The sequence below is a fragment of the Pieris rapae genome, chromosome 6 (genome assembly GCF_905147795.1).
Source record: "Pieris rapae chromosome 6, ilPieRapa1.1, whole genome shotgun sequence".
Lineage (NCBI taxonomy): Eukaryota > Metazoa > Arthropoda > Insecta > Lepidoptera > Pieridae > Pieris > Pieris rapae.
In genome coordinates, this window is record NC_059514.1 from 8,405,864 (window position 1) to 8,432,757 (window position 26,894).

At 31.9% G+C, this 26,894-nt stretch overlaps 2 protein-coding genes and 1 non-coding gene across 3 annotated transcripts; 1 reads left to right on the plus strand and 2 right to left on the minus strand.

Moving 5' to 3' along the window:
• Positions 1 to 128: 128 nt before the first annotated feature.
• On the minus strand, positions 129 to 25,127 carry LOC110992975 (homeobox protein unc-42-like). The gene is made up of 6 exons (XM_045628745.1): positions 24,626 to 25,127; positions 11,684 to 11,850; positions 11,299 to 11,406; positions 7,866 to 8,033; positions 4,560 to 4,701; positions 129 to 1,542 (listed from the first exon to the last, which is right to left on the minus strand). The coding sequence occupies exons 1-6, from the start codon at positions 25,125 to 25,127 to the stop codon at positions 1,433 to 1,435; spliced, it is 1,197 nt and encodes a 398-aa protein (XP_045484701.1). The 3' UTR covers positions 129 to 1,432.
• LOC123689303 (putative uncharacterized protein DDB_G0286901) lies at positions 18,839 to 20,757 on the plus strand. Its single transcript, XM_045628746.1, has 2 exons — positions 18,839 to 18,943; positions 19,698 to 20,757. The coding sequence occupies exons 1-2, from the start codon at positions 18,901 to 18,903 to the stop codon at positions 20,696 to 20,698; spliced, it is 1,044 nt and encodes a 347-aa protein (XP_045484702.1). The 5' UTR covers positions 18,839 to 18,900; the 3' UTR covers positions 20,699 to 20,757.
• On the minus strand, positions 23,337 to 23,409 carry Trnar-acg. The gene has a single exon. It is a non-coding gene; the product is annotated as a tRNA-Arg (tRNA).
• Positions 25,128 to 26,894: the final 1,767 nt, after the last annotated feature.

The following is a 26,894-nucleotide window of genomic DNA, read 5'->3' on the forward strand; positions in this document are numbered from 1 at the left end:
TGTGCACACATTGAAATTACGTAAGTATTGCTTGAGGGCTTTATAAATTTACGAAGGTAAATATACAAATGAAAAAACGAACACGTTTTAGACAATTTATTTAATTACACATGTTATTATAACCCGCTTACAATAATATTTACAGATTTACCCAAATAATAACAAAATATTTAAATTAATGAGATCTTAAATACACGCATTGAATGTTGACTAGCATTTAAACAGTTGCTCATTGATAAGAAAACCACTGTAATTAGCGAAATTAAAACTATTAAAAAAGATTTTTATAAAATATTCGACAAATTTAACGCCTAGGGTTAAGTGTTAAATTTTGTACGTTGTATTTTGAGCATAATATGAGAATCGGACAAATGTAAACTTACAACTAACTACAATATTTCTTCCTAGAGAGGAGCTGTACATTAATACTACTTAGAATACAATGAGTATCGAAGATCTTAAAATTCTATAATTTACTTATGCTAATTTGGCTCTTGTTCTGTACATTTAGGAGTTATTTTCCTCTAAAGAAAATATTAAATGTAAGATTTGAACCAACAAATACTTATTATAAAGTTTTACATTTAGGTTTGAAATAGCTTCATATGAGTTACCCATACAACAATTTGTTCAGTAATTTTCCCTCAGGCAAATCAGTTTACGAAACATTTATACTGAAAATTGTTTTTAAATATCGGACTAAACATGAATATTTAGCGTTTTTATTGAAACGATCAATGAATATGATTCCTTAATTTATTTACATTACTGAATCGCATTTGATTTGTAAAATTATTCGTTGATGTTTTAGATTCGATTGAATGTCATAAATATGAGACTTATGCATTTATTACGAACTTTTATTTCGAAATTGGACTATAAAGAAAATCTTTAGTTTAAATCTATGAGGTATAAACTAGAAATAATTTTGTCTATACTAGTTGTAAAGATTTAAAAAATACCGACTAGAGTGAACCCGCAATTATGCCAGCGTTGTATAAAAACGGTTCTCACATCTTTTTAAAGGTTCCAACTTGCGTTTCGCAACTTATATCTTCCATATATTGGTTTTATATAAAAATAAAACCAGATAGAACTGAAAATATGAGAACTGGAAACCTTTTTTTGACACATTTTTCTATACAAGATAATTTTCATACATTCATTATAAACTCGGTTTATTTATTGGTTTTTAAACTTTAATCTCTCTATATTGCTATTATACTTATCAATTTTACCTCGAAATAAATCACCAAATTAACTTAAAAAAATAGACGGCTAAAAGACGGAATTAATTAGAATGAAAAAATCGAGTTGGGAATAAATGTTAGTTGTTCTCTACGACGAGTATAGACAAGAAATTGACTGAAAAATTCAGTTACGGCGCGTAGTCGTGCGCCGGCGCCGAGTAATCAGCGCCGTGTAGCAGCGATTAGGTCTGGTACTGCAGCATCGGCGCTGCGGCCAGGTTTGCATGGTGCCCAGTGTTCATACGTAATGCTGATAGCGATTTGTTGTACCATTCGTCCTCCGCGGTCATGCCTGGAAATAAATATATGTTAACTTATGTAAACTCCAATTATGGAAATAAGATCTTAATTACAAAAAGATCGGAAAGCGAGATTCTTATAACAATCATTTTGCCATTGTAAAAGACTTGGAACATATTATTTTTAAAGGCACGTAGTGATCTCCCAACGATGGTACCTTGGTATATTCCTTATTTGAATCTATTTAATAAGGTTTGTCAGACTCACGATTTGAGTATAGATAATACAAAATACTTGTAATTAATACCTAATTTTTTTTTATTGAATGAGGTAACTTAACGGACATCAAAAAATCAAAACATTGTGTTATTTTCCCGTTACTTAATTGTAGATAAGGTTTAAACGTGTCAGTAGAACGAATTCAATGGGAGTGAAATGGCATTTGGAATATTTGTTTTTAATCTCAATTTTATATAAGTTTGTAAAAAAATAAAAATGCATAAGTATGATACTAGGGTTTTTGAATTTGTTTTGATTTTCTTTTTAATAATTTTAATAACTTTGTAGGTTAAGGTTGATTATAAATTATGTCACAACCATTCTAACCGATTCAGCGTGAAGTACCAGAATATATATTCGCAGAATTAACAATTTTTTTTATAACTAGTTAATTAGATTCATTGCGATTTTATCATTAGATCTCGGGCCTTGTGAAAAGTAATTTATTATTATGTATATTTAAATTGAATACATTTCTTAAAATTTAATATATTTTAAGAGTATTTCAAGGTCTTCGTTACTTGATGAAAATCGTCTCGGGCGGTAGGTATAACGAGATGCTCTTAGATGGGGAGCGAATAGTAACCCTCGCGTTTTCTCAAGATGCAATCTCGCCGTAGGAAATAAGATATTTGCGAAGACGCCGCGAGGACGCCCGCCAAAGTAAATGTAGTGGAAATTTTCTTATTAGAATATCTACGGTACGATGCCTCGCTTCTATTAGGGGTTTTTTCTACGCAGGAATTTTTTCGCGGCTCCACGACGTCACGCGCTTTGCCGCGCTTTAAGATTACGTTTTGATCTGGAGTTCACCATAAGGCTATACATAAAGATGTACATTATGTATATTTATGAAATAACTTTATTAGAAGTAGAAGTAACATCGTTTTTAGGATGTTTTGACATGTGAAAGAGAATAAAAATTGTGTATTGCTTTTTTCTTTGCTATTTGCTTGATTCAATTGATTTATGGAGTCATCCACTCCATATTTGTATCATAAAAACCTTTTTAATGTTTAAATAATAATTTATTTTACATGGCAGTTTAATATTTTTATTATGACATAAATATTAATCATGTAAGCTAAGATAGACATCTTGACTTGAGGGTACAAATTTATAATCTCCGGCCGCAAACTCAGGGATTATTAAATTAGTGAAACGTTGCTGCTCCGTCTTTACATCATTTTACTTCTACATAATATATCGTACAACATCTCAATATAATTTACAGGGCAGGTCTGGTAATATTTTACATAAGCTTGTAGATTATTATTGGGAATATCGTACTTAAAGCGATAACTTACTAGAAAATAAAAGTGGTCAGAAACGTGCAATCTAATGCCAAGTACCCAGAAATTTTCATGTCAATGGAGAGAAAAGTTTTGTATCATAGTCATAACCTCAGATAGCCTCGTAGGCTGTTTATAATGATGATGCAGTATGATAAATAACGTGTCATTGAGAGCCATCAGAACACATGGCTTTAAGAATTGTAAATATTTGTAAACACTTATTGATTTTTCAATAAATTCATAGTTAAACGTCAGTTTTGATCAAAATATAATACATTCACGTAATTTATTTTGACGTATGGCGATCGATGCGACGCCATCTTGCCTAGTGACTCTTTATAAATTACGTGACGTTTTATAAATTAAATAATAATTAGATCAATTTGATTTTTTGTTGTTAATCTTTTTTAAATAAAACATAAAAGGACATAAGATTTCTTTAAATTGTATTTTGACAAGGTGAAATTAAAACCTTGACAACAAGAGACAAAAACTCTATAAAAGTTTTGCGATCATCTGGCAAAAGTTAGACAACAAAGAGCAAGTTTTCTCATTATTATAAAAGATATTTGTATAAAAACGCGGCTTGATCCACCGCTCCACAACTTTATAATTGGCTTGACGTAGATAATGTAAAGTTGATGGAAGCTACCGCGTCTTGTTTTACACTTCAAACTAAAATACAAGTTTCTGTAGAACGGGTAATTTCATACAGCTCTACCTACTTACTCGCTGCTAATTTAATTGGGACGTGCTTAGGGCATTTGTTATAGTTTTTGCTTTCAAATTCGCAGATATTTAATTTTTTATTTATTGTAAAACTTTGTGTTATATAAAATTATTTGTTTGCTTTATTGTTGAGCGTAGCAGAGGTGAGATGGGCCCACAATAGCCCATAAATATAAAATAGAAATATGTATATTTTTCTTAATGTATGTATGGTTATGTATGTAAAATAAGGTCCCGAACCACAGGAGTCGGGGATATTGGGAAATTTATATAATTTATTATTGGGAAAATTATATAAGTGGCAAACGTCGTTTTGCCATGTATATCATTTATGGTTATTGTGCCTCACTCGACATAGATAGGTATAGTTTGTACTTTTTTGTAGATATTTATAAGATCTACAATTACTTAGAACATTTTATGGTTCTATATTTAATAGTTTAGGCAGGGTACGCAAAATAAGTAACTTTTTTGGTTGATTTTTTACACCTTGTGTCCGAAATACCCTAATATCTTACGGAATGAGCTTATTCATTACAATCAAACAAACAAAGTTTTCCTCTTTATAATATTATAGTGTAGATTTAAAAAAAACATGCATATTCTCGTATAAAGCCTCATTCTTTATACACAGAAGATGGAAGAGATTTGGAACAAATGCCAAGACAACAATTTATTTACAATTTATTCAACCGCTTGGCTACGATCTTAGTACTTACAAATTCAAAAAAGAACTTTATCTATCTAGATATTACAAAATTCTTACCCATAGTATCCTGTCGCATGCCAACCGCACTCATATTCGCACTGTGTCCCATTGAGAAACCTTGAGGCATAGGGTATGATCCTCCACCCATCTGAGATAAAGAGAAGATGTCCTTCTGCAACTCTTCATAACTTCCGTGATGCTGTTAACAATAGAAAGTAATATAATATTGGAAATATGTCAAATATAAATAATGCACCGTCTTGTCTTGGTGATATTTATTATGTAGATGCGATATATAGTAAATGTGAGGAGTTACAACACTTCTTCTATGCAATCGGAACGGGCATATGCTCATGGCCATTCACTGTCAGTAGTCTCCCAATGTGTAGTCACGCTTTTTTTGCTTTTAAAAACTGAGCTGTCTGTCAGATTTGTCTGATTTAAAGAAGTTAAGTGGCATACATATACAGAAGACGATTGAATTACTTTGAAGTGAACGTGAGATTTCACTTATGTATAAGGTTATCTTCTACATTTTCAAGATTCATATAAAGTGTATAACATATTTAAATGATGTAGTCAAATATAAGATAAAACATTGTTTGACAAAGTTTTTGTATCTCCATTACCAATATCTACTAACGCCATTACATACAAAAGCAACTACAGTTGAGTTCTGGCTTCTCATTTCTACATATTTCATAATAATTTTAATTCTACACGTGATATTAAATTGTTAAAATAATAACTTATATACACGTATGTTCTCAATTTCAGTTTAATTTAAATAGAGTCGACATTACACTAATTACAAATTTAAAACCGACTGAAACACCGAAAACGCTTATTAATGAAGTTTGGTCAAGTTAATAGTTTTTCACACGTTTGCTTTATATGGTAATTATCGGCCGGATATCCGTTCGTTAAATTATCACTTTCGATAATAATGTTAAAAGTATACTCATTCTTAATATTTGCTGTTAAACAATAAATATTTGATATTAAGTATCGTGTACATCAATGTATGTTAAGATAGTAAACCTACATTCAATGTATACGTACAAACGGGTCTCTTAGATTTTTTAATAGAACGGGGGCAGGAGGTTCACCTGATGTTAAGTGATACCACCACCCATGGACACTCTCAATACCATAGGGCTCGCGAGTACGTTGCCGGTCTTTTAAGAATTGGTACGCTCTTTTCATGATTCTTGTAGATTTTACCTCTTATCTTCTTACTTCACGTGAACTCTAGTAACAGATTTTCTGTTGATTTGAAGTGAAGATGACCACGCTATTAATATTGAGTAAATCGAAAGTTTTTATTTTCAGTGGCGCTCTGTTTATGATCGTTGGTCAATCTGATAGGCAAGTAGGTGATCAGCCTCCTGTGTCTGACACACGCCGTCGACTTTTTGATTTAAGGCAAGCCGGTTTCCTCACCATGTTTTCTTTCACCGTTCGAGTAAATGTTAAATGTGCACATTGAAATATATTGGTCACCCGGGGATCGAAGCTACGACCTGAGATAAGAGCCGCCCGCTGGAGTCTCTAGGCCAAGACTGCTATGACTTTATTTTAATATATACAATTTTATTATTAAAAACACGATAGTCAACTCTGAATTCGTTTGAACCCGGCGCGAATGAACTTACTTTAGTTTTATTAAAATTGGTGAAACAAATTATGGATAATAACGATCAAGAATAATCGGTACACCGAAAAATCTTGAAATTATCAAACGGCGGACCTTGGTGCATATAAACAAGCCTAGAGTGAAAATAGCCTGTCTTCGATTACTACATAATTAGGATTACATTAAGTCTATGTCACTATGTTTAATATTAGTCCACAACCTCCAACGAAGTGAAGACACCCCCAAAATTCTTCCACTTGTCTCTCATCCCGGCCACCATTTTCCTATTCTTCTGCTTTGTCTTTTTCCACCTTGCCAGGTTTCTGGTGGGTGTACTCTCTTTTTCTTCCCAGTGCGCCATTCCAAGTTACAATACTTTCGACATATCTGGCATCACAAAGCGGGAAATGTGACCGCTCCATTTCCATAATATTTACGTAAGTCATATAAACGAATAAACATATTATATTTGTATTTTTGTAAATAAAAGGATAATGAAAGTGAAGAAATGAAATATTCGGATTTTGTACTGTAGCTACCTAGCAAGTAACTACGGAAAATTACGTTACCATAACTACATGTTAAGTTGAATCAACAATCACCAAGTTGATTTAAAGATAAATACGAAATGACTGTCATTGTCAGTTCCTGCTATTTGCATTATTTTCGGCGGTCGGTGGCCAATGCGCAATCTCATTAACGTGTAATCAGAGGTTCGATTAGCAACGCATTTTAATGAGTTTCAGAACCGTTATGACATTTTCAACTCTCAAATGCTTATGAAATATTCAAGGGAATTTTAATTTTAGAAGAACTTTAAAAGGCTGCAAAGTACTTATCTTTCTAGGGGCGGCGCTTCCTACACTGGTGTCTCAGTATTTTTGCAAAGCTTAAACGTAATACATTTTTTTGTTACAGATTTTAAAACGCACTCAACAATATACATGTCACATGCCAACTTATCATTATCAGACTATATCCTCATGAAAAAATTGATATTCAGTCAAAATCTGTTATGACAACATCGAAGGGATTACTCGTATTTCGTCGTAAAAACCGATAGTCGTTGTTATTAATTTTCTAATACATAAGAATTCAGGCGGGACTATAGATTTTTGTCAATATAACCGGTACGTGGTTCTTAAGGATGTCGTCGTAAACGATTTTGACTGTATTGTTACGAATTGCATATCGTCATCGGACATTTGATTTTATATTATGCTAAGAATGTCGTTAAATTAATTGAAAACGGGACATTAAGAATTTTTGACGGGAAAACTTTACGTGCTAGTTGCGTGACTGCTCTAATGATGACATTGCAAAAGAATATAGTTATTATTGAATGCAGGAGATAAGTAAGGCCTCTTGGATAGCGAGATATACATATGTAATGTTTTTGTGTTAGCGGTTTAAACCGTGTTTCGAATAAGCAAGAAAATCTTCTCTAGTCATACTCCTCTGCATCTAATGTTATGACATAGCGCAATTTTGTCCGTGCGCATACATACTCATTCCTATCATTATAGGTTATTATTATTCGCCGTGGGCAAACAAGAACATGTTTTAATAACCAATGTAATTTTGTTTCGATTTGTTTGACCTTTTAATTAGTAAAACAATTAAAAAAAAATTGCTATTCCTATATTCATATTGTTTGCATACGATGGCGTGTTTCTATATACAGTGTGTCATTTATATATAAGAATTAAACATAAATTACTCCTTACCTGTGGATACCTATTGATAGTATTGGGGTGCGGGTAGGGCTGGTAACCTCGGTATCCCTGGATGTTCCTCATCATGCCATTGCAGCCAGGAAGCACCGCTGGAGCTAACGCTTTCTGCAACTGCTTCTCTTGTTTACGGTATTTTGCTCGACGATTTTGAAACCAGACCTGTATGAAAATAAATTTAATTGATTTTCTCATATATGTTTCTTTGTGATCGTCACCACGAGAGGGTTCTCGAGAATAAGAAAACAAATTATTCAGTTGGTTTAAGTGTTTTCCTATCTAGTTTCTATCAGTTACTATGTTTTCTGTAGCCCATTTCCATACATCGTTAAATTGTGGTTTAAAAAAAAACTATAAGCCTTATTTAAGAGTGAATTAAGATAAAACTTAAAATTTGAAAATTTAAATATTTTAATATAATGTATTTATAATATACAAAGGGCAAATACTTTATATGTCAAAAATTAAATATATGTTTAAAGGATTTTATATTAAATATGATAGCTATTTAGAATTGTTATTAACCTCTACGTAGTCTTAGACATCCTAGATTTTCAGCCGACAGGGTGTATTATTGATGTCTGTATTTTTTTAAGTTTTGTTGCTCTGGTAAAAATTTTGTCTCGCCATATTTTCCCGATGAGATTTAGAATATATATAGAGTGTAGATTATCGAATGTGCCATCAAAATACACAAGGCTATAATCTGTTGTCGCAGGGAACGAGGCGTGCGTCGTTTGATATGGTGATTACAGCTGATTAGAGGGAGGGAGGAACGCCCTCCCAACTCCATGCACACCCATATGTACTAACAGACAACTGTACGCTCTAAATCAGTATACATAGAGGCGAAAATTCCAAGCTTATGTAAAAATAGGGTGAAGAAACATAAATGGGATATTAGTTTTTCGCAAAGCAATCCGACATCCGTCCCTCGCCGCGCGCGTTGTGATGAAAAACGAAGCAATTTCCCGCTTAAACTATATACAGTTTACTGCGATACCAACGCTCAAATGGCGTTATATAAAATAATCAGACTGTTTTACAAGATCAATTTATATAAAAATAATGAATCATTTTTATATTTTCTCATCTAAATCTGAATATATATTTTCTTATTAACCTACTTAGTAATTATAAAAATAATTAAAACCTAATAGGAAGAAAATTATATCAAATTTAAAAAGTTTGCCCCCTGTGGCATGTACAAACGCTGGCTGACTTATTCGTTTAGCGAGAAAACCACCAGTCATGGGCCACCGGTATTAAGGCACCAATGTAAATAATTTAAAATTGTAAATACTGTATATTTGATCTTCTTATTTATCAAATGTTAAGGCTGCCATCAATTAAAACAACTGAAATAAACCATTTATTATGAGTGTTTTTATAATCCTGTGTCTATTCTGAAATCTTTTTCTTTTTATTATTTATATTAAAAACTAGAACAATATAATCTTTATTTCAATACCATTTAAATTGTTCATACAGAACAATATAGAGAGAATATTAAGAAAATACTACGAATAATCAGGACCGCATTAAAATATTCTATCCTTAATAAAAACAAGAAAGTCAGTTTCACTTAGCTACAGTTTAAACGTCGATGAAATCTAATTTAGTGAAGATCTGAAACCTTCGAACAAAAAAGCACATTTGCGGAGTGCCGTGTTGTCTGAAGAAAACGGTCGTCTTTACGCTGAAAAAGCAGAGAACAAAACATTTTCTTATTTCCAATTGTAGAATTCATTTGAGGGCAGAGACAATGTCGAGAGGCGCGCGGGGAGGATCAGCTAACTTCGTTACGGATCCATTTGATGGGATTGCAATGCCTCAGGGGCCTCCCTTCGCGTGCCACCCTCGCCCGCCCGCCAGCGTTGTATTTTTATATCGAAATTTCCTCTAGAAGGAGGGACGTCGTCTTTAACGTTTACATTCTTATGTAGCGAAACGTTAATAGAGTATACATGTGTGCGTATTTCACAAGCTTTTAACGGTGAAATGTGAAAGAATTCCTTTTAATGATATTTGCTCAAGCTCTTTAGTCTTTGCCAACACTTACGTAAATTTCCTACGAAGATATATTTTGAAAGTGCCCTTAAGTTTTATATTTGTTAAATGTTATACCTTTTTAAAAAAACAAACTCTAGAAGTAAACATCTCACAATTTTACTTAAAAGGTGAGTTTTATATTCTGCGAATGTGAGCTGACGAATTAAGGTCGTTACTTCAAGAGAATGTTAAAAGTCGTGTTCTGAATAAAATATCTAAGCGACGAATTAGGTGCTCTTGGGACAAATCAATAGTGCCCCGAGGGATTGAGCAATTTTAAAACTGAGATAAGGATCGTAAGCATTTCGTATTCATACGGCCATGGAGGACAGATGGCACTTTAATTTAATCCGGCTCCGGCCTACGCTACAAATTATATTACCGGAATATTCGCGCATCATTGATATTTTCGACTTCGCGTAAGAACAAGGCTGCTTGTTTGTCGGTTATTACGTTTCTTTCCTTTTTCCAATTTCATTCGATCGGCGGAAATATTATTAGTTATATCGCTTCGTGCGCTATGGATGTGAAATTGACCATATATGGCATGTTTGTAATTAGACAAAGCGTAAAGGGTTAAATTAGAATGTTATTTTTACCATTTGTATAGTTAAAAATCATTATTAGATTTAAGTAAAAAAACTGATTTTACACATCAAATGTAGACAAGGGTAGAGACTAAAGTGCTACGCAGTACAAGCTCTGCGTAGCACCAATAGTGCTACGATATCTCGTAACGCTGCCACTGAATGCAAAATAAATAAATTCAGTTGTAATAAGATAATATTATAATATACTTTTTTATTTGTAATTTATTGTTTAAAAGTTTTAATAGATTTTTTTTTATTTTATCCAGCTCTGCTTACGTCCGAACCCAATAAATAATTTACAATCTAGGATTGTTTTCAACCGTGATAATCGGCCGATCTCCTATCTGCAGTCCAATGATTGTCTTAACGAAGACAATCCATTTTTGGCGACAGATATAATGCAATCTCTTCGCTCTTTACACTCATATTTGATAATCAATATAAACCAAATACAGTAAACGAAACCGTACAAATAATATTAAATTATACATATCTATGTTTAAAACATATCAAATAGCTTTTTAATTATTTAAAAAACTGGAGTAAGTTAAAATCTTAAGATAGGATATTGGCACAGTTGAACTGCCATTTTCATACAAAGGTCTATCCTACCAACCATGGATAGTTTTTATCGACAGATGGCTATGGTTTATTTTCACACTTTTATTAAATTTGTATTAAGATGTCTATCTCAGATGGATTAAAAAATGTATTGAAATAGTTTATTGGGTTTAGGCGATAGGAAACACTTCTACTAATTGGCATGCTTCTTAGATAGAACAAACCTGTATCCTAGCTTCGTTAAGTTTTGTCGTTCTCGCTAACTCTTCTCTGCAGTAAATATCGGGATAGTGTGACTTCGCGAATGCTGCTTCTAATTCTGCTAATTGTTCCTGTGGAAATAAATGAATATAAGTTACTTTTATATACAAACTTGAAAAAAAAACTAAATCAATTTTTTGCTATATTTTGTCATTAGACATAGACATATCATTTATTACAAACAAAAACATTCATTAGTTTTGCAATTTTTTTTACTGAAATAAAATTATTCGGTTGAATGTATAATATAATAATTAACTTCAAATGCAGTTTAACAATCAATAAAAGTTATCATATACTTTAAACACCTTTCGTGGTTCAATTGAATCTAAAAATAAATTCTTTTACCTGTGTAAAAGTAGTTCTATGTCTTCGCCTTGCAGGAGTAGGACATGAGGCAGTTGTTGGAGTATGTCCCGCATGTTGAGGTCCCAGCGAAGGTGATAAGGCTGAGCTCCCAGAACCAGTTCCATTCCCACCAGGCTCTGGCTTTAGTTTCTTGAATGCACCTTCGGCTGGATAAATAGAGATTTTGTTACTGGAAGTGTAATTCCGCTAAAATAGGCTGAAATTAATCAGGCCATAACACTTCAGGAATAGAATGAGTTTTATTGATTAACTCTTGGAGAAGGTTGTTGCTTATACATGTTCATGTATTTATGTTATAAAAACTATAGCTTAGTTAAGCAGTATCCTAGCTACTAGTTTGCGGCCCTTTTTAAATAAATTTCGAATTGGTTCGGAAATCATTCGGTGGGCAGCTTGTTCCACAAAGTGGTGGTGCGCGGAAAACTGCCGTTGTTGAGCGACAGACGTTGAGGTGATTTTTTTAATAGAACAGGGGGCAAACGGGCAGGAGGCTCACCTGATGTTAAGTGATACCGCCGCCCATGGACACTCTCAATGGGCTCACAAGTGCGTTGCCGGCCTTTTAAGAATTGGTTCGCTCTTTTCTTTAAGGACCCTAAGTCGAATACAGGTGGAATTTCGTAATCTACCTCAATAGGACGATGATGAAATTCAAATGCAGGTAATAATGCGAACAACTCCTCTGAACACTCTCTGTTTCATTGTGTCGTTAAAATTAACATTTTAATTATTTCGTACAAATAAAAACTAGTGTACTTTGTGTTAGTGTCACTTTTGTTTGGATGTTTATCAAGCGACGCCACTCAATGATTCCATGTTTTTATCCGCCTATTTAAAACAGAATTAGGAGATCATCAGTTTAAAATAAACCCATTACTCAATACCGTGACACTAACCGTAAAATAACGTAACGTCAAGGAGCGTTTCTTATTTGCATAGTGGGTCGGATCGATCCTTACCGTAGGTCAAGTTCGCCGTAATTGTAATTACATTGGTCTAACACTGTTACATTAAATGATACCTCCGGATTCAATGAACTTTGTTTTGTATGTCGAAAAATTTACGCATAAATATATAGTATTGTCTTTTATTAACATAACTTTTACAAAAAAAAAATCACTTTTTTAAGGATTATAGTTATGTATTATTGTATTTAAACATAATTTTAAATTTAACCGACGTTTCGCGTGCTTTACAGCGTGCGTGGTCACGGTGACTGAAGACAAAGGTGTTAAATGTCACAAAGTATCACAGCTGTAGAAAATGTGTGTGAGATTTTTTCGCCTAAATATAGTTTATCAATGAAACGTTTCACAAATTAAGGCAATATCAACACATAATTAGATTTTAGTTATTTGCATTTCCAAATGTGTACTACTAAGTTATAGCTTGGGACAATTCTCTATAAATCATTTAAACACTAAATCTTAACAATTAAGTTTTGTTTTGTTTTTTTTAGTCATTTGGAAATTATTAAATTTCTCGAATTGTACATCGTCTTCGCGTTTATTGTTATTAAAAGCTTTTAGAATACCCATAACTATTCATACATCTGTATATTGCTTTACATTACACACTATGAATATTCAGGTATAATAAAAAATATTATCTTTACGAGTTCCAAAAAAGCTGAAATTGACGTAATCAGTTTACCTTCGGTTTCTCTGGGCAGGTTTAAGAGGGGGGCATTTTAAAAGCACCGTTGGAGGTCGGTTTGGCAAGTATTCATGCATTCCCTTTGACAAGGCACCAGCTACTTATTAATTAACATGAAGCTAAGTGTTTGCGTCCGCGGTAAACGGAGCCTTTTACCGTTTAAAAGCAGTTTTTTTTCGAAGCTTTGATGGCAATCGGTTTTTTAGCTGACATTTTTTTATTCAATTAACGTGTTGTGCTGTCGCTGTGGAAATTAATGGATATTTTATTCAGAGGCTTCGAGGTATAAATACCTTTTAATACAGGATATTTTCGCGTAGATTTTTTTCTATACAAGTAGGCTTACACATAAAAATATTAAACGTTTTTCTACCTAATGATATTTCTATTTTTGCTATCCTTTCTACAATAGGTGTCAGTGTTTGTAACTGATAAATGCTGGTACGATGCATTCGACTTTTTTTAGCTTTGTTTATCTATATCGTCCTTGTATATCATATATATGTATATATACATACCTAGTGCAGTAACTTTATAGAACATTTCAATTAAACCATTGAAACAGGTTCAAAACGTTAAATAGAAAGCTTTGCATCTGTCAACACTTGGATGGTCTATTGCAAACGGCTGGTGGACTATTACAAGTAAGATTTGTTATTTTAATTAACATCAATACTCATACTAACCTTCTTCTGTCATTCAAAATGCCAGAGTAACTAGAACTAAAAGTTTTGTACAATGTACCTACGGCTCGCTTATCTGGTACTTTAAATAATCCAGTAAATATACTATCTCGCTCTTACAAATGAATTGCTAATATTGATGAAAATATTGATATATTTTACAACAATCTACCAACTTACTGTAACTTTGATTATCATGCACTTAATGAGGTTTATGTTTCTTTTTAGGTTTATTATTATTTTTTTAATTGCTTGTTTTATTATTTCCTTGCTAGCTTGCTTATGTTCTAATATAATTAATGTGTGTGTATACTGTTTGTGTCTAAAATTTGTGATGTAATATTTTCAGTATAATCTTATATAGTGGTTTTAGACGTTATGATTAAACAAATACAGAAAGTAAAATATTCTTGACATTGTTACTTTTTTACCTTGATGTAATAAATTAATTTTAAAAGTAAATTATCGTTTTATGAAGCACTTTTACTTAAACAAACTAACCAAAGTAATAAAAATAAAAACTAAATCTAACGGAACAAAATGTTTTTAATGGCATCAAGAGGCACCGCTAAATAATTCACCTTTAGTTTCAATCAATGAATTATATAAGTCATCAAGACAGGTATTTCGACCATATATCTATAAATGAAGAACAAACAATTCTGTTACTATTTTAAGCAAATCTCGTATTACATCACCCACAATGAGTGCGTCATAATAGAGTGACTCGCAAGTCAACGCACAATATTTTATAGGGACATTTGTTCGGGGTGTAACAAAGATTCAATGTAACATGTCATTAGGGGGTCGTAATCCCCTAATTATGACGATTGACATAAAAGCGCCATCTGTGGCGGCGGAGAGGTGTCGGGTGACTGCACAAAGTGTAAAAAAATGTCTAAGCAGATTGGGAAATGTGTTTTAGGTATATTTGTATCTCAAAATGGCTAATATTAAACAGTTGCGTGTTTCAGTTCGAAACTATTTTGTAGGTTCAGAATAATAACAATTTAAATTGTGCCTATTATGAATTATGTTCGCATATCTTGTATAGATTGGAATCCAACCATCTTTTACAACAATTTCATAAGTTTATTTATAATTGTTTCGTAATAAGGCTTAGTTGATTATGATAGTTAATGTTAGGCTTAGTTGATGCCTAGAATTAACTATCATAATTAACTAAGCCTTATTAAGACCAAATAACCTATCAATAGGTGTTGATTGTGTAATATGATTTAATTAAAGATTTTATAATATTTAAAGATTAGAAGTTGTGTTATTTTATGAAGATACTGTACATCGTAAACTTATTTAAAATTAATGATAAATGAGATTAAAATGTTTGAGGGCATAAAGGGTAGAAAAGTTTTTCTATTGCAAACCAGCGTATTTTCTTTAGAAAAGCGTCGGTAGTAAGTTATGTTGTATGTTTAAAGTTGATCGAGTAATAATTAGAAAACTGTGTATGAACGCAAGACAGAAAATTTAAAAATAAATTTATATCTATATAATATATTTATCCATTCAACTACAAAGTGGTTATCGTTACAGTTTTAAATAAAAAGCATAATGTTACATTTGAAAGAATTTAGAAATTCAAGTGACTTAAAAATCACAAGTAAAAAGCGATTAACACGACGAGTGCCTCTCCAAAATCGCAATTTATAATCTGGAAATCTATTACGTATTTGGCACCCCGGGGCTTCGTGTCGACAGGGTGCTTCGCCCTCAAGCGGTGTCCATATGTTAACATGCCACTAATAGTTTTATAATCGAGAAGCATTCCGCAATCCCCTTGTCTTTGATTATTGTTGTGTTAAATTACTGACAAGTCACTTTATTTATTGCTTAGGTAAATTATACATAAATTCTTACGTATTATTTACAACGCTTACAGCTCAAATTTACCTTTTTTATACAGTTACTATAACTAAAACAATACTCTGTCTCGTCCCATCACAGTTTAAAACATTTGACAAAACGAGACGGAAACATAGTGAATTACAGTATTTTAAAATTAAAATAAAAATAAAATACGTTTTTTTTGGAGCATATGATCATCAAAGTATCACTTATTTCACGTCATTAAATTTTTACTTTGTATACGGGTAATGTATACAAAATATAAAATAAATACTTTATACGATTATTAATATGTATTAGACGTGTATTCTTTACCTTGCATATGTAAGATTGGAGACATTCTAAGCACGTAAACAGCTTCATAATTTTAAAATCTATAAAAATTATTTTGCAAAATGAAACAAAACAAAAACTTGTTGCACTGATTTTTTAAAATTTATTTTTAAACAGAAAAAGATCTTTAGCTATTGTATATTTACCGTTCATAACTTTAGTAGGTTATACTAATATAATATTCAGCACGATATTATAACTAACACAATAATAACCAAATGGATGGTCTTGAACACAACTTGACTTGAATAAATAAATTATTATTATTATCTATCGTCAAATGTACGTGTAATCTTGAAACTATTATTCAGTAAATATATATTATTTCATAACTGTGAAGTACTTATAACAATATTTATACTTAGGTAATTTGTCAAAACGATGTTCGCAATTTTTGTATTCTCAGAAGTAGTGTGTAAATTTGAAATGCATTATTGCATTATTTATTACGTGAAAATATAAAGAAATAGAAACGATCTAACTCGGCATTAAAACAATATTTATTTTAATTTTATTAAATTATCGGTTTTTAAATATTTTAACAAAAATTCAGATAACAGAAATATATACAATTCGCATTTTTTAACCCGTTGGCTATTTGTTGCTTTTCGAGTGGCAGCTGATACGAAAGTTACAATGGGTTCAATGGCTTGTTGCTTGAGGACGCGTGCGCAGGATTACTCTATTATATCGAGTGCCTACTTTATTATGAGTTATTTATGCATTTATGACACTTTGCGATTTGCAATATAGTTCGTAAAGTAAATGACAAATCAACTTGTCCGTACATGTGTCAAAATCTAGAACTAATACAATGAGCAATGTAGATTAAAGACAATAGACAAAGAAAAAAAATGGAGCACAGACATTGATTCCTTTTTATGGAGGAATATTAGCTTATTCATGTTGAAACTAATAATTACAGAAAATGTGAGGACTACAAAGCTAACTATCTAAATCTGTTTATTAGAAGATTTTTGCTATATTTGTATAAGTCTTCTGTGCGTATTTGTAATCAACATCCACCTAAACGGCTGGACGGGTTTATTCATCATAATTCATTCGAATGCTTACAGAATTACAGTTAGGGTTTGTTTGTATTTATGACGTGTGAACGAATATCTAGTTTATAATAATTATTTAAAATGACATAACTTATAAGGTGAACGAATTATAAATAATAAGGTGGTTTTCGAATGTTTTCGACTCACGATCTATAAAAATTATTTATTTAAACTTATATATCACCGTTAAGAAATAAATCGTTATTATAATATGCAAATGTCAATAAAAATTAACTGAACTGTTAATCCGTATTTATTTTCTTTAATTTACCTAAAAGAGATTCTTCAGTTTAAGGCCGCCTGTTGCACTATGTTTTTTTAATTCTTATTATTATTATATTTTATGTATACACAAATAATGACTGACTCTAAGGGTTTTTGCGGCGGAAGTACTTAATACAAATTAAGCATGCTTGTATTAACAAATCCCACTATTATAAGGGATGTCTTTGTCAACTGGCAGCCACGCGCCACGCATTAACAAACAATAAATCGATACATGCTTGTCAAACATTGTCAAATCGTGCCACATTGCCCATTTTGACAAATAAGGCAACCACCTTGTGATGTGGTCAAATGTGCTAGACTCATCTGCTTTTTAAAATTAAATTTCAGTTGATGGCTAAATATTCTTAAGTAGATACTCTATTTTGTTTTACAAATTATTTACTAAGTTTTTGGAATTGATCTCCAAATCAATGTTAGGTACTAAATGCGTACTTCATTTTGTTTTTTTTTAATTTAATTCCACGATATTTGACAAATCAACTTGTCCGTACAAAAATATGTAAAATACTAGAACTTGAGAACAAGGAGAAAAATAAATTTTGAATAAGACGTCTTATGCTAAACCAACTTAATAATGAAATACTGACATGGATGCCTATATGTATATGGAGAAATATCATAAAATAATGCTTAGTACGTAAGTATTGTTTAAGACGAGAAAGTTTGGTTTCTAATTACTGTTTAACTGGGTTAGTGACAAACATGCTTTTAATATATAGAAATATGTCTATTACCTTGAGTTTTCAAACCTAGTAAAGTAGATTTTATAGATTTCTACCATTATACTCCTTAACAAATCGACTGCCATTTTAAGATGCCGTTTTAAAGAGACTGGAAGAATGAAAATTTACAAATGATAAATAATCAGACTACATGCAATAGTATCAGTGTATTCCCTAATAATTTTGTACCATAAAGTTGATTTATTTGACGTTATTATAATGTTTTTCAAACAAGTAGGTAGGTACTTCTTCACCGTATCTGCCGACGAGACAGCACTACAAAAACTGATTTATATTTGCATTAATTAGTTGAGTAGGAATTGATAAGTTGGTGTTCCCAATTTATTCATTATAAAAATTAATGATTAATTATGTTTTATTATAATATTAAACGATAATATTATAAGTTGTGTAATGAAATTCGGGTAACTACCTATACGTTATTTCCGAGATATGTAATTAGTCTTACTTCTTGTTAAACTATTATTTAATTACTATTTAATGTGATCAGAGTGTCTCAGATAGTCATGCAGTTAAGACACCATTCTAGTATTTTTAAATAGTGATAAAATGTGTCAGCGAACATGAAAACATATTTAAATGGATTATGTACTTATTTAACTTTGAGTGAGTAATTTTCTTTTAAAGTTTTTAATAATTTGTTCAAATCAAAATAAAATTTTAAGTTGACTTGAACAAATTATGCCCTAAGATTCTTGCTACTATCTGCTTTTAATAAATAATATTACCATAGTGGAAGCTCTTAGTCTATATCCAAGGACAAGCTGTAAAACAGAAATTTACCAGCTTTCCGATTAATTATTAGTATTTAAAGTACTTCACATTTTATGTATTAGAAATTTACAACAATAAAAGCTATTATTATTATATAAACCTAGAAGAAACAAAACAAAAAGTACGTTCATGGAGTCTAGTAAAAGCATGTACTGAATGTTTGGGTCTTTTAAATCGGACTCTCACTAACTCATAAAATGTTACAAAATTAGATCCTGAACAAATACAAAGTTAAAACTATTTCATTCACAAGCCTTAAGGGATTGACCCTTTATTTGCCATTTATTTATTTTTTAATATTTTGATTTTTAGGCATCCAATCACATATGGTTTCTGTGACTCATGTTTTTAATAAGCCCATTTATATAAATATATTTTAGATTATATATGTTGTAATGTTATATAGGTTTCATATTTTATAATAGTTGTATCCGTTGGAGTGCCAAATCCATTTTCAGTGTTATTTTGCTGGAATATAATCTTTACATAAATATAATTAATATATACTCTGAACATCTAATGAGATTTTATTTGTTATTTATTTAGAAAGAAGACGTTATTTATAATTATTAATTTTTTTTTTCAGCTGCATTGTACACTTACTGCAATGCTGGACTATTAGATATACTTTTAAGACGTAATACTACTCCTCAACAAATTTACAACGTAAACAACAATCCAAGTCGAAATCCTTATGCTCAAACTATTCAAAATCTTGCTGCAACTAGAGATAAATACAACGCTAGAAATAAAAATTGGGGAACACCGTCAGCATTTCACACGGAAAATAAGAAACACGCTAATAGCTTGATCAACGTTAATGACTCTGGAAATAGCGACAGCTCTGATGATGACAACCGAATACCACGCAACACCATTAATACGTCACCAACAAACATAGCTCAAAACACAAATGAACAAAGAGTTGCCAATCAAGTGTCGGGATTTCCGTTCATTAATGACAATTCGGGTCTTAATCATCCATTGGTAAATCAGTTCCACGGAAATGACGCTGCGTTGAACCCTAGAATTAATAATAACGGAAATGTTGGAAATATACATAAAATTATACATGATATAAACAAAATTAATAACATTATGGATCAAATAAAGCAAGAGAATGCTAAAAACCATGGAAATATAGATCCAAATATTAAAACAAATAATAGAAACCATAATTTTGATAACCCTTCTACTGGACCTTTTACCTATCCAATGGTTCATGTAAATAACGGACTTCATGGAGTTTATACAAATTTACATAATGATAACCACAATAATGTATACCATGATACAAGTAACATACTTAGTAATGTACAACCACCAAGGAAGCCAGAAACAAATTTAAATACGGCCGTAACAAATGCACATATTATTGTAACACCCCCGCCTGGTATTTTGATGACAAATTTGCCAAAGGAAAATGTAAATAATAAAAAGCCTTCGGCAGTATCTAATGTAAGTAATATCGGGGACAAATATGTACTTAAGCCAGTTACAAAAAGGAAATTCTTTTCTCAAGTAAGACCTGTTGTTCCGGATTATATAATTCCTCAAAATAAGGAAACTTTATACTATATAGACTAATTAATAACAGATTTGTTTATCAATTAACGCTTAGGATATTTATTTTAATAAAATGTTGTTACGCCATAATTTTTGTTTATTTGAAATTAAAGTAAATAAATTAATAAATAAATAATAAATATGTATAATAACGTTAATGATTTACCTACTAAAAAAGTTTTTTTGCTTTAGCAGAAAAATAAAATGATAATGTATAATAAAATGAAAATCTTCGGTTCATTAGAAACCAACCGAATGAAAAATAAACTCATCTGAAGGAACGGATACAACGTAAACCATCATCAATATTCATAGCTTTAAAGTCCATTGATGAATATGCCATGGAATAAAACAATATAGCTAAGGAATAAAAATAATTTTCCCTATGCATATACTATTTGTTTTTAAAGGTTGTTTAATACCTGTTTCAGTAGGTTAGGATATACATGGGTCATGTGAAGTCATGTGTATATTACCTACGTACGTATAGCCAAATAATTATTCAACACAGCGCCGGCATGCCGCTTGAAAATTCAGGCTTCGCAGCCGGGGGCGGTCGTTAGCGACATTTCGTATTCATGACGTCAGCCTAGGGCCGATTGTTTGCAATATTACTCTAATTGGAATTGTAATACGTACATATTCGGATAGATACGTGTCCGAAATCATTAGTGGTTTGTATTAATATTGGAAATGTAGATAGTATTTAATATGCAATTTGAAAAATTTATTGCCTCGTTGACTTCAATGCCAAGATTTTTTTATGTAAATATGTATGTATTAAACCGGGAAATGTATTCTTAATGTTATTATTTATTTCAAATTTTATTATATTTCAATGTGGATAACTGAAAGACTATTAAATAGGTATTAAAATTTCAAAATGGTCTTGATAGGTTACAATTTTGTTTACGATTTTGCTAAATATTAATGTTTCTTTTGAATTGTTTAAGAGGTATTAAAACTTGCATTGATCCACTAAACTATGCAAATGAAAATTTCTAAGGTATTTTTCCTCTAAGAGCAGCTTATTTCATCCATTAATTTTTACTTTAACTTTTGCTCTATATATATACGTACGTGTAAGTAGAAAAGTCCCTTTTTTAACGGGAGAACTAAGGAATTCTCCAAGTTCACAATACTTATTTTTATACAATTAATTAGAACGTTCATGCAAACTAAACTGAATGACATTGGCTGTAATTAACTTATAAATGGAAGTACTAGAATTTATTTTACCCAAAAATATTGTTTCGAATATTAGGGAAAAATATAAACACCATCGAAAGAAGGAGCGGACACAATATTATGTCTGTATGATAATTAAAAATATGATTTGATAAAGAGAATTATGAGCTTAATAAAATGTAAAGCACATTCCCAACTGGACTAAGCAAGATTATTAAACATATTGTTTTAAGTTAATAATTATTATGAAATGTTTTTGTACAAACAAAAAATAATGTATCAAAAACTTAAAATGTAATTGTCTGTCTGTAATCGACTCGCTAGAAACTGGAACTGAAAAAGTATTTCTGGTGACTTATGTTGACGAATATTTAAACTTGCAGTATTATTGTACAAATTAAATTATCGAAATTAAGGTAGCTCAGCTGAAAAATCCCGTAAAATACGCGGGTCCAAGTGTTTCACTATACTAACATAACCATACTAAAGCAATGTCATTGTAAATATTAATGAAATATAATTCTTGATCTTTTGTTGTATAGTTAACGGGTAAAACTACTTTTCAACCAAATGAGCAGGAGAAAAAAGGAGAAAATTTAATCTTACTTAGGTATTTGATATATCCAATTTCATATGTTTACTCACGCCCAAACTCAATAACTTATCTCAATCCATTATTAACCATATCAGATAGACATCTAAATCCAAATATTGATAAAATCGATCTATCCATGGTAGGTCGAATCGGTGATTGTTGATAGACCTTTGTATGAAAATGACAGTTTAACTGTGCCAATATTCTATCTTAAGATTTTAACTTTCATCAGTTTTTGAAATAATTAAAAAGCTATTTGATATGTTTTAGACATAGACATGTATATTTTAATATTATTTGTACGGTTTTATTTACTTTCTTGGTTTAAATTGATTATCAAATATGAGTTTAAAGAGCGAAAATATTGCATTCTATTCGTCGCCAAAAATGGAATGTCTTCGTAGGGTTTAGTTATTGGGATGCAGATAGGTCAATCGACTGTCACGGTCTGATCTCAGATTGTTTTCTATCTGAGATTGTGGATTAATTATTGGGTTCAGGCCTAAGAGAATATTTGCCGACACCTGTACTAAATGAAAAATGATGCCGCGCTTTATAGATAGCGTATTAGTGTTTTAACAGTTGACATAATTATCGTTAAAGATAAATAATAATTGACCAGCGCCAACATTATACAAAAACGCAAACATATTTTTTTTGGGGTAAAAGACGCAATAAATTGTTCATGTAGAAGTTATTAAAATACTTATGATGTACTATTATAAATACTGAAGATAATAAGTTTAAGCTGTTTCTATTTTAAAGTGTAGATTACAAAAAACTGAGAAATTAAGTGATTTAAAAAAATATTCAAAAAACTTAAATAATTTGATTTATATTGCCATTAAAAAAATATGATTAATAAAAACAATGTCTCGACCCTGCCAGGATTCGAACCTGGAATCTTCTGATCCGTAGTCAGACGCGTTATCCGTTGCGCCACAGGGCCCGCATTTTGACGAAGTTAAATAGGTGAATGTACAAATTCAGGATATTAAATTACTATTTACTAACAATCAACACTCAAATAGAGATTTCAGTTTTTTTTCTCTACTCCGGAATGATGTGTTTTTTTTTAATTAGATAAATATAAATTTTATCCACAGGTGGTGTGCTATAATTTGTGTTCATTGAATAAACAAAAGCAATGACCTACCTACAAATTTTTATCTCACTTTAAAACATTACCATAGGGTATTTCATATGCGGTATACACCCAAAATGGCTTTACTTTTATTACTTTAGTCTAACAACTTTAAAAGTAATAAATACCAAATGACATGAACCCCATTTGACATTTTGTAACTAGAATAAGTTGTGAATTTTCAAAACTGTACAAATCTAAATTAAAAACACCTATTGGCGTCAAATAAAATGAAATTTAGTATAAAAACATGAAAGTTGCATATAATTAAGAAAATAATACCATATATGGAGGTAGTTAAAAGAACTGAGCCATTCCAACCTGCGTATGCGCATGTCTGATAGTTTTCTTCTAATGCATAATGATAAACACTTTATTTACTTATCGAACAACGCCACAAAACAGGTAATAATGAAAGTAGAAGTAAAAGCGTGGTCTTACTGCTAAGAGCAGTTTGTTTTAGCTATTTTATAAATTACTATTTTCAATAATTTTCCCATCATGTTTCATATATCACACATTACACAACGCATATACTTTGAATATCAATCACTAAAAAATATGTAACCTATACTTATATCACCGAATTAATAACATAATTTATTTAGACATATCATAATAATATAATTAAATTATACAGACAATCCTTAGTCCTATAATAAATATTATATAGGGTATGTAACCTATATTGAATATAATAAGGAACGGTTAAGCTTAGTTTTTGATTGATATTTTAGTTTTGCATAATAAATGTGTATTATTACATATTATATAATTGTAGTACTACAAGACTTCTGTCATTAAAATATGGCTCTAAGTCGTCTTAGCAGAAGACCAATGCAGGTTTTATATTACTTTACCTTAAAGCCAATCAAACTGTGATACCATTCAGGATTATTGATTGATAATTTCTTCTTTCTACTGATAATATTTACAGGAATCGGGTAAAAGAGGTAACAAGAAGTGATTATGCGGAGAGCCTCGAAGTAATTTAGGTTTTGTAGGTCTAAAAACTAAGTACCTGTATGATCCTGTAGTGAACGACTGATGGCTGGTGCTGGCGGCGTAGCAGCATGCTCCCCACCATACAGCCCACCAAATTCTTCTGCTGATGAACTAGAGGCATTACTGCACTTTCTCCCCTTATCAGGTGTATATTTACTTTCTGCACCCGTGAGGAACTTAGCATCATGCTGATGCTCGTCCAACAGCCCCGGGACACCCAGAAGCCCCCCAACCAAGTTGGGTCTGAGCTCCTCCATGATTTTAGCCCCTTGTCCCGCGCCACCGCCACTGCTAAAGTTCAGCTGGCGGCTGAAGAAGGCCGGGAAGATGTTGAATTGCTGCGGATCGGGCAGCGAGGCTAGCGGCGGCGCGGGCGGCTCACCGGCCCCCGCGCACGCCCCGCTCTTAAACTCCACCGTGCTGCCGGCTTTGCTGAAATTGCAGCGCGTCTCCGCGCCTCTAACCTCGTGCTCGCCGTCGCCGTCGGCTCGGCCCCGACGCTCACTGACTAACCACATTATAGTGACGTGGAGCACGGATACGCCGCCCCGCGCACTAATTGTCCGCGACTGCGCGAGAGGTGGTCACGTAACCGCCCTCGAGAGAACACCACGCTCCCGCATCAGTGATCGATGTGGAATCTTTGTAGGGAAGCTGCGTCCCACTCGCCCGCGAAGCTCGGCTGTAGGGTGGGAATAGGAGAGGCGGTAGGCGGGTCTACACCCCTGTCTCGTCTCTCATTGGTGGGATCTGACACGTTGGGGTGCGTCTCACCGCTTCGGGCAACAAGCGCACCTCTTTGTTTTATTGTCCCCATGGCTTCTCGCCGTTCTTGCGTTTAAAGTTTATGCATTGTACCGTGTTTTGTTCTACAAAACACTAAATCACGTATGAACTTCTTGAGGTAAAGCTGCCGAAATAAAAATGTGACAGGTCCTAAATATTAAAGTGGTTCATTAATGTTGATTTTCGAAGTAAAGTTTTTTCTTCTAACACTAGTGTATTGTAAGTGGCATATAAGATGAGCAATTAATAAAATATTTCAAACGTAACTTCTTCTAATGTTTTAAAAATAATCATTTAAAATTCTTCTTCAATAACCGAAAATGATAATAATATGTACTAAATAATGTAATAAATATAATATAACATTTAGATAACAATTACATTATTAATATCTTTGTTATTTGTCAGGTACATACAAAATAATATAATTCCATACAAAGCTCCGATGCTACCTATACAATATCGATTTTAACTAGAGAGGTGACGTTAGATTCGTTTCGATTTTGTTAAGGGTGTCTGTTTTATTTTGCTAACAATGCCAAGTTTTAGCGACAAATTGCAACGGTTCGGCTAATGATTTAGTTATGGACAAGTATTTTTAGCGCTGAGAACAGGCGTGGGTGAAAAGGGTCATGATTCTAATTTCAAATCTCAGAATGTTTTTTTTAAAATTCAAAATCCACTTTATTAAGTTTACGATCTGACAAATATCAGGGTTTATATTTATTATGTTTATATCGATTTAAATCAACATAAATACAATCCCTATTTTCTATAAAACTGTAATCTTAATTAAAAATAATATTTAGATATATACTCCGATATACATAGAGTAATAAAATTAATATTTCAATAATGTTAAATTAAAAAATAATTAGCTCAGTGGCTTCAGCCGGCAACTCTCATCCCTGATGTTGTAGATTCGATCCCCGGCTGTGCACCAATGGCCTTTTTTTCTATATTTGCATTTCGCTCAAACGGTAAAGTAAAACATTGTGAGGAAACTGTCTTGCCTCAGACCCAAAAAGTCGGCGGCATGTGTCAGGCAAAGGAGGCTGATAACCTACTTCCCTATAAGATTGACAAATTAACATGAAGAAGAAGTACCACGTAGCTCCACTGATTTATATTAATTAACAAAACATACCTTCTATATCTAAACTTAATAACCAACAACAAATGCTTTTTCCTAACAAATTTATTTGCGAATTCATAATAATATTACGTATGATATTATCATCTGTATTAAAAATTTGGTAAACCACATTTCAATGTTCAAATGAAGGGTACATTACATTCCAAGATCAAAGATATACTTTTCATTGAGCAAGTGAATTATACTATCAACCCTTTGTAAACTTTATGAATAAATTAGACATATCGAATTTCGGACACAAATGTTTCGGACTTTGAATATTATTGTATTACTCTAATATAGAGTAGGTTTGCATTTTAAAATGTAAATCGCACATCAAGGCTTTAAAGCAATTTTCTTTCGG

Bases quoted from the DNA above. Each gene is read 5' to 3' on its own strand.
- LOC123689303 (XM_045628746.1), top strand. From the start codon at position 18,901: ATGAAAACATATTTAAATGGATTATGTACTTATTTAACTTTGA. The intron at 18,944-19,697 runs GTGAGTAATTTT...TTTTTTTTTCAG, and splicing joins ATGTACTTATTTAACTTTGA to CTGCATTGTACACTTACTGC.
- LOC110992975 (XM_045628745.1), bottom strand. From the start codon at position 25,127: ATGTGGTTAGTCAGTGAGCGTCGGGGCCGAGCCGACGGCGACGGCGAG. The intron at 11,851-24,625 runs GTACTTAGTTTT...CTATTTATCCAG, and splicing joins TTCACTACAGGATCATACAG to CCGAAGGTGCATTCAAGAAA. The intron at 8,034-11,298 runs GTTTGTTCTATC...ATTTTCATACAG, and splicing joins TTAACGAAGCTAGGATACAG to GTCTGGTTTCAAAATCGTCG.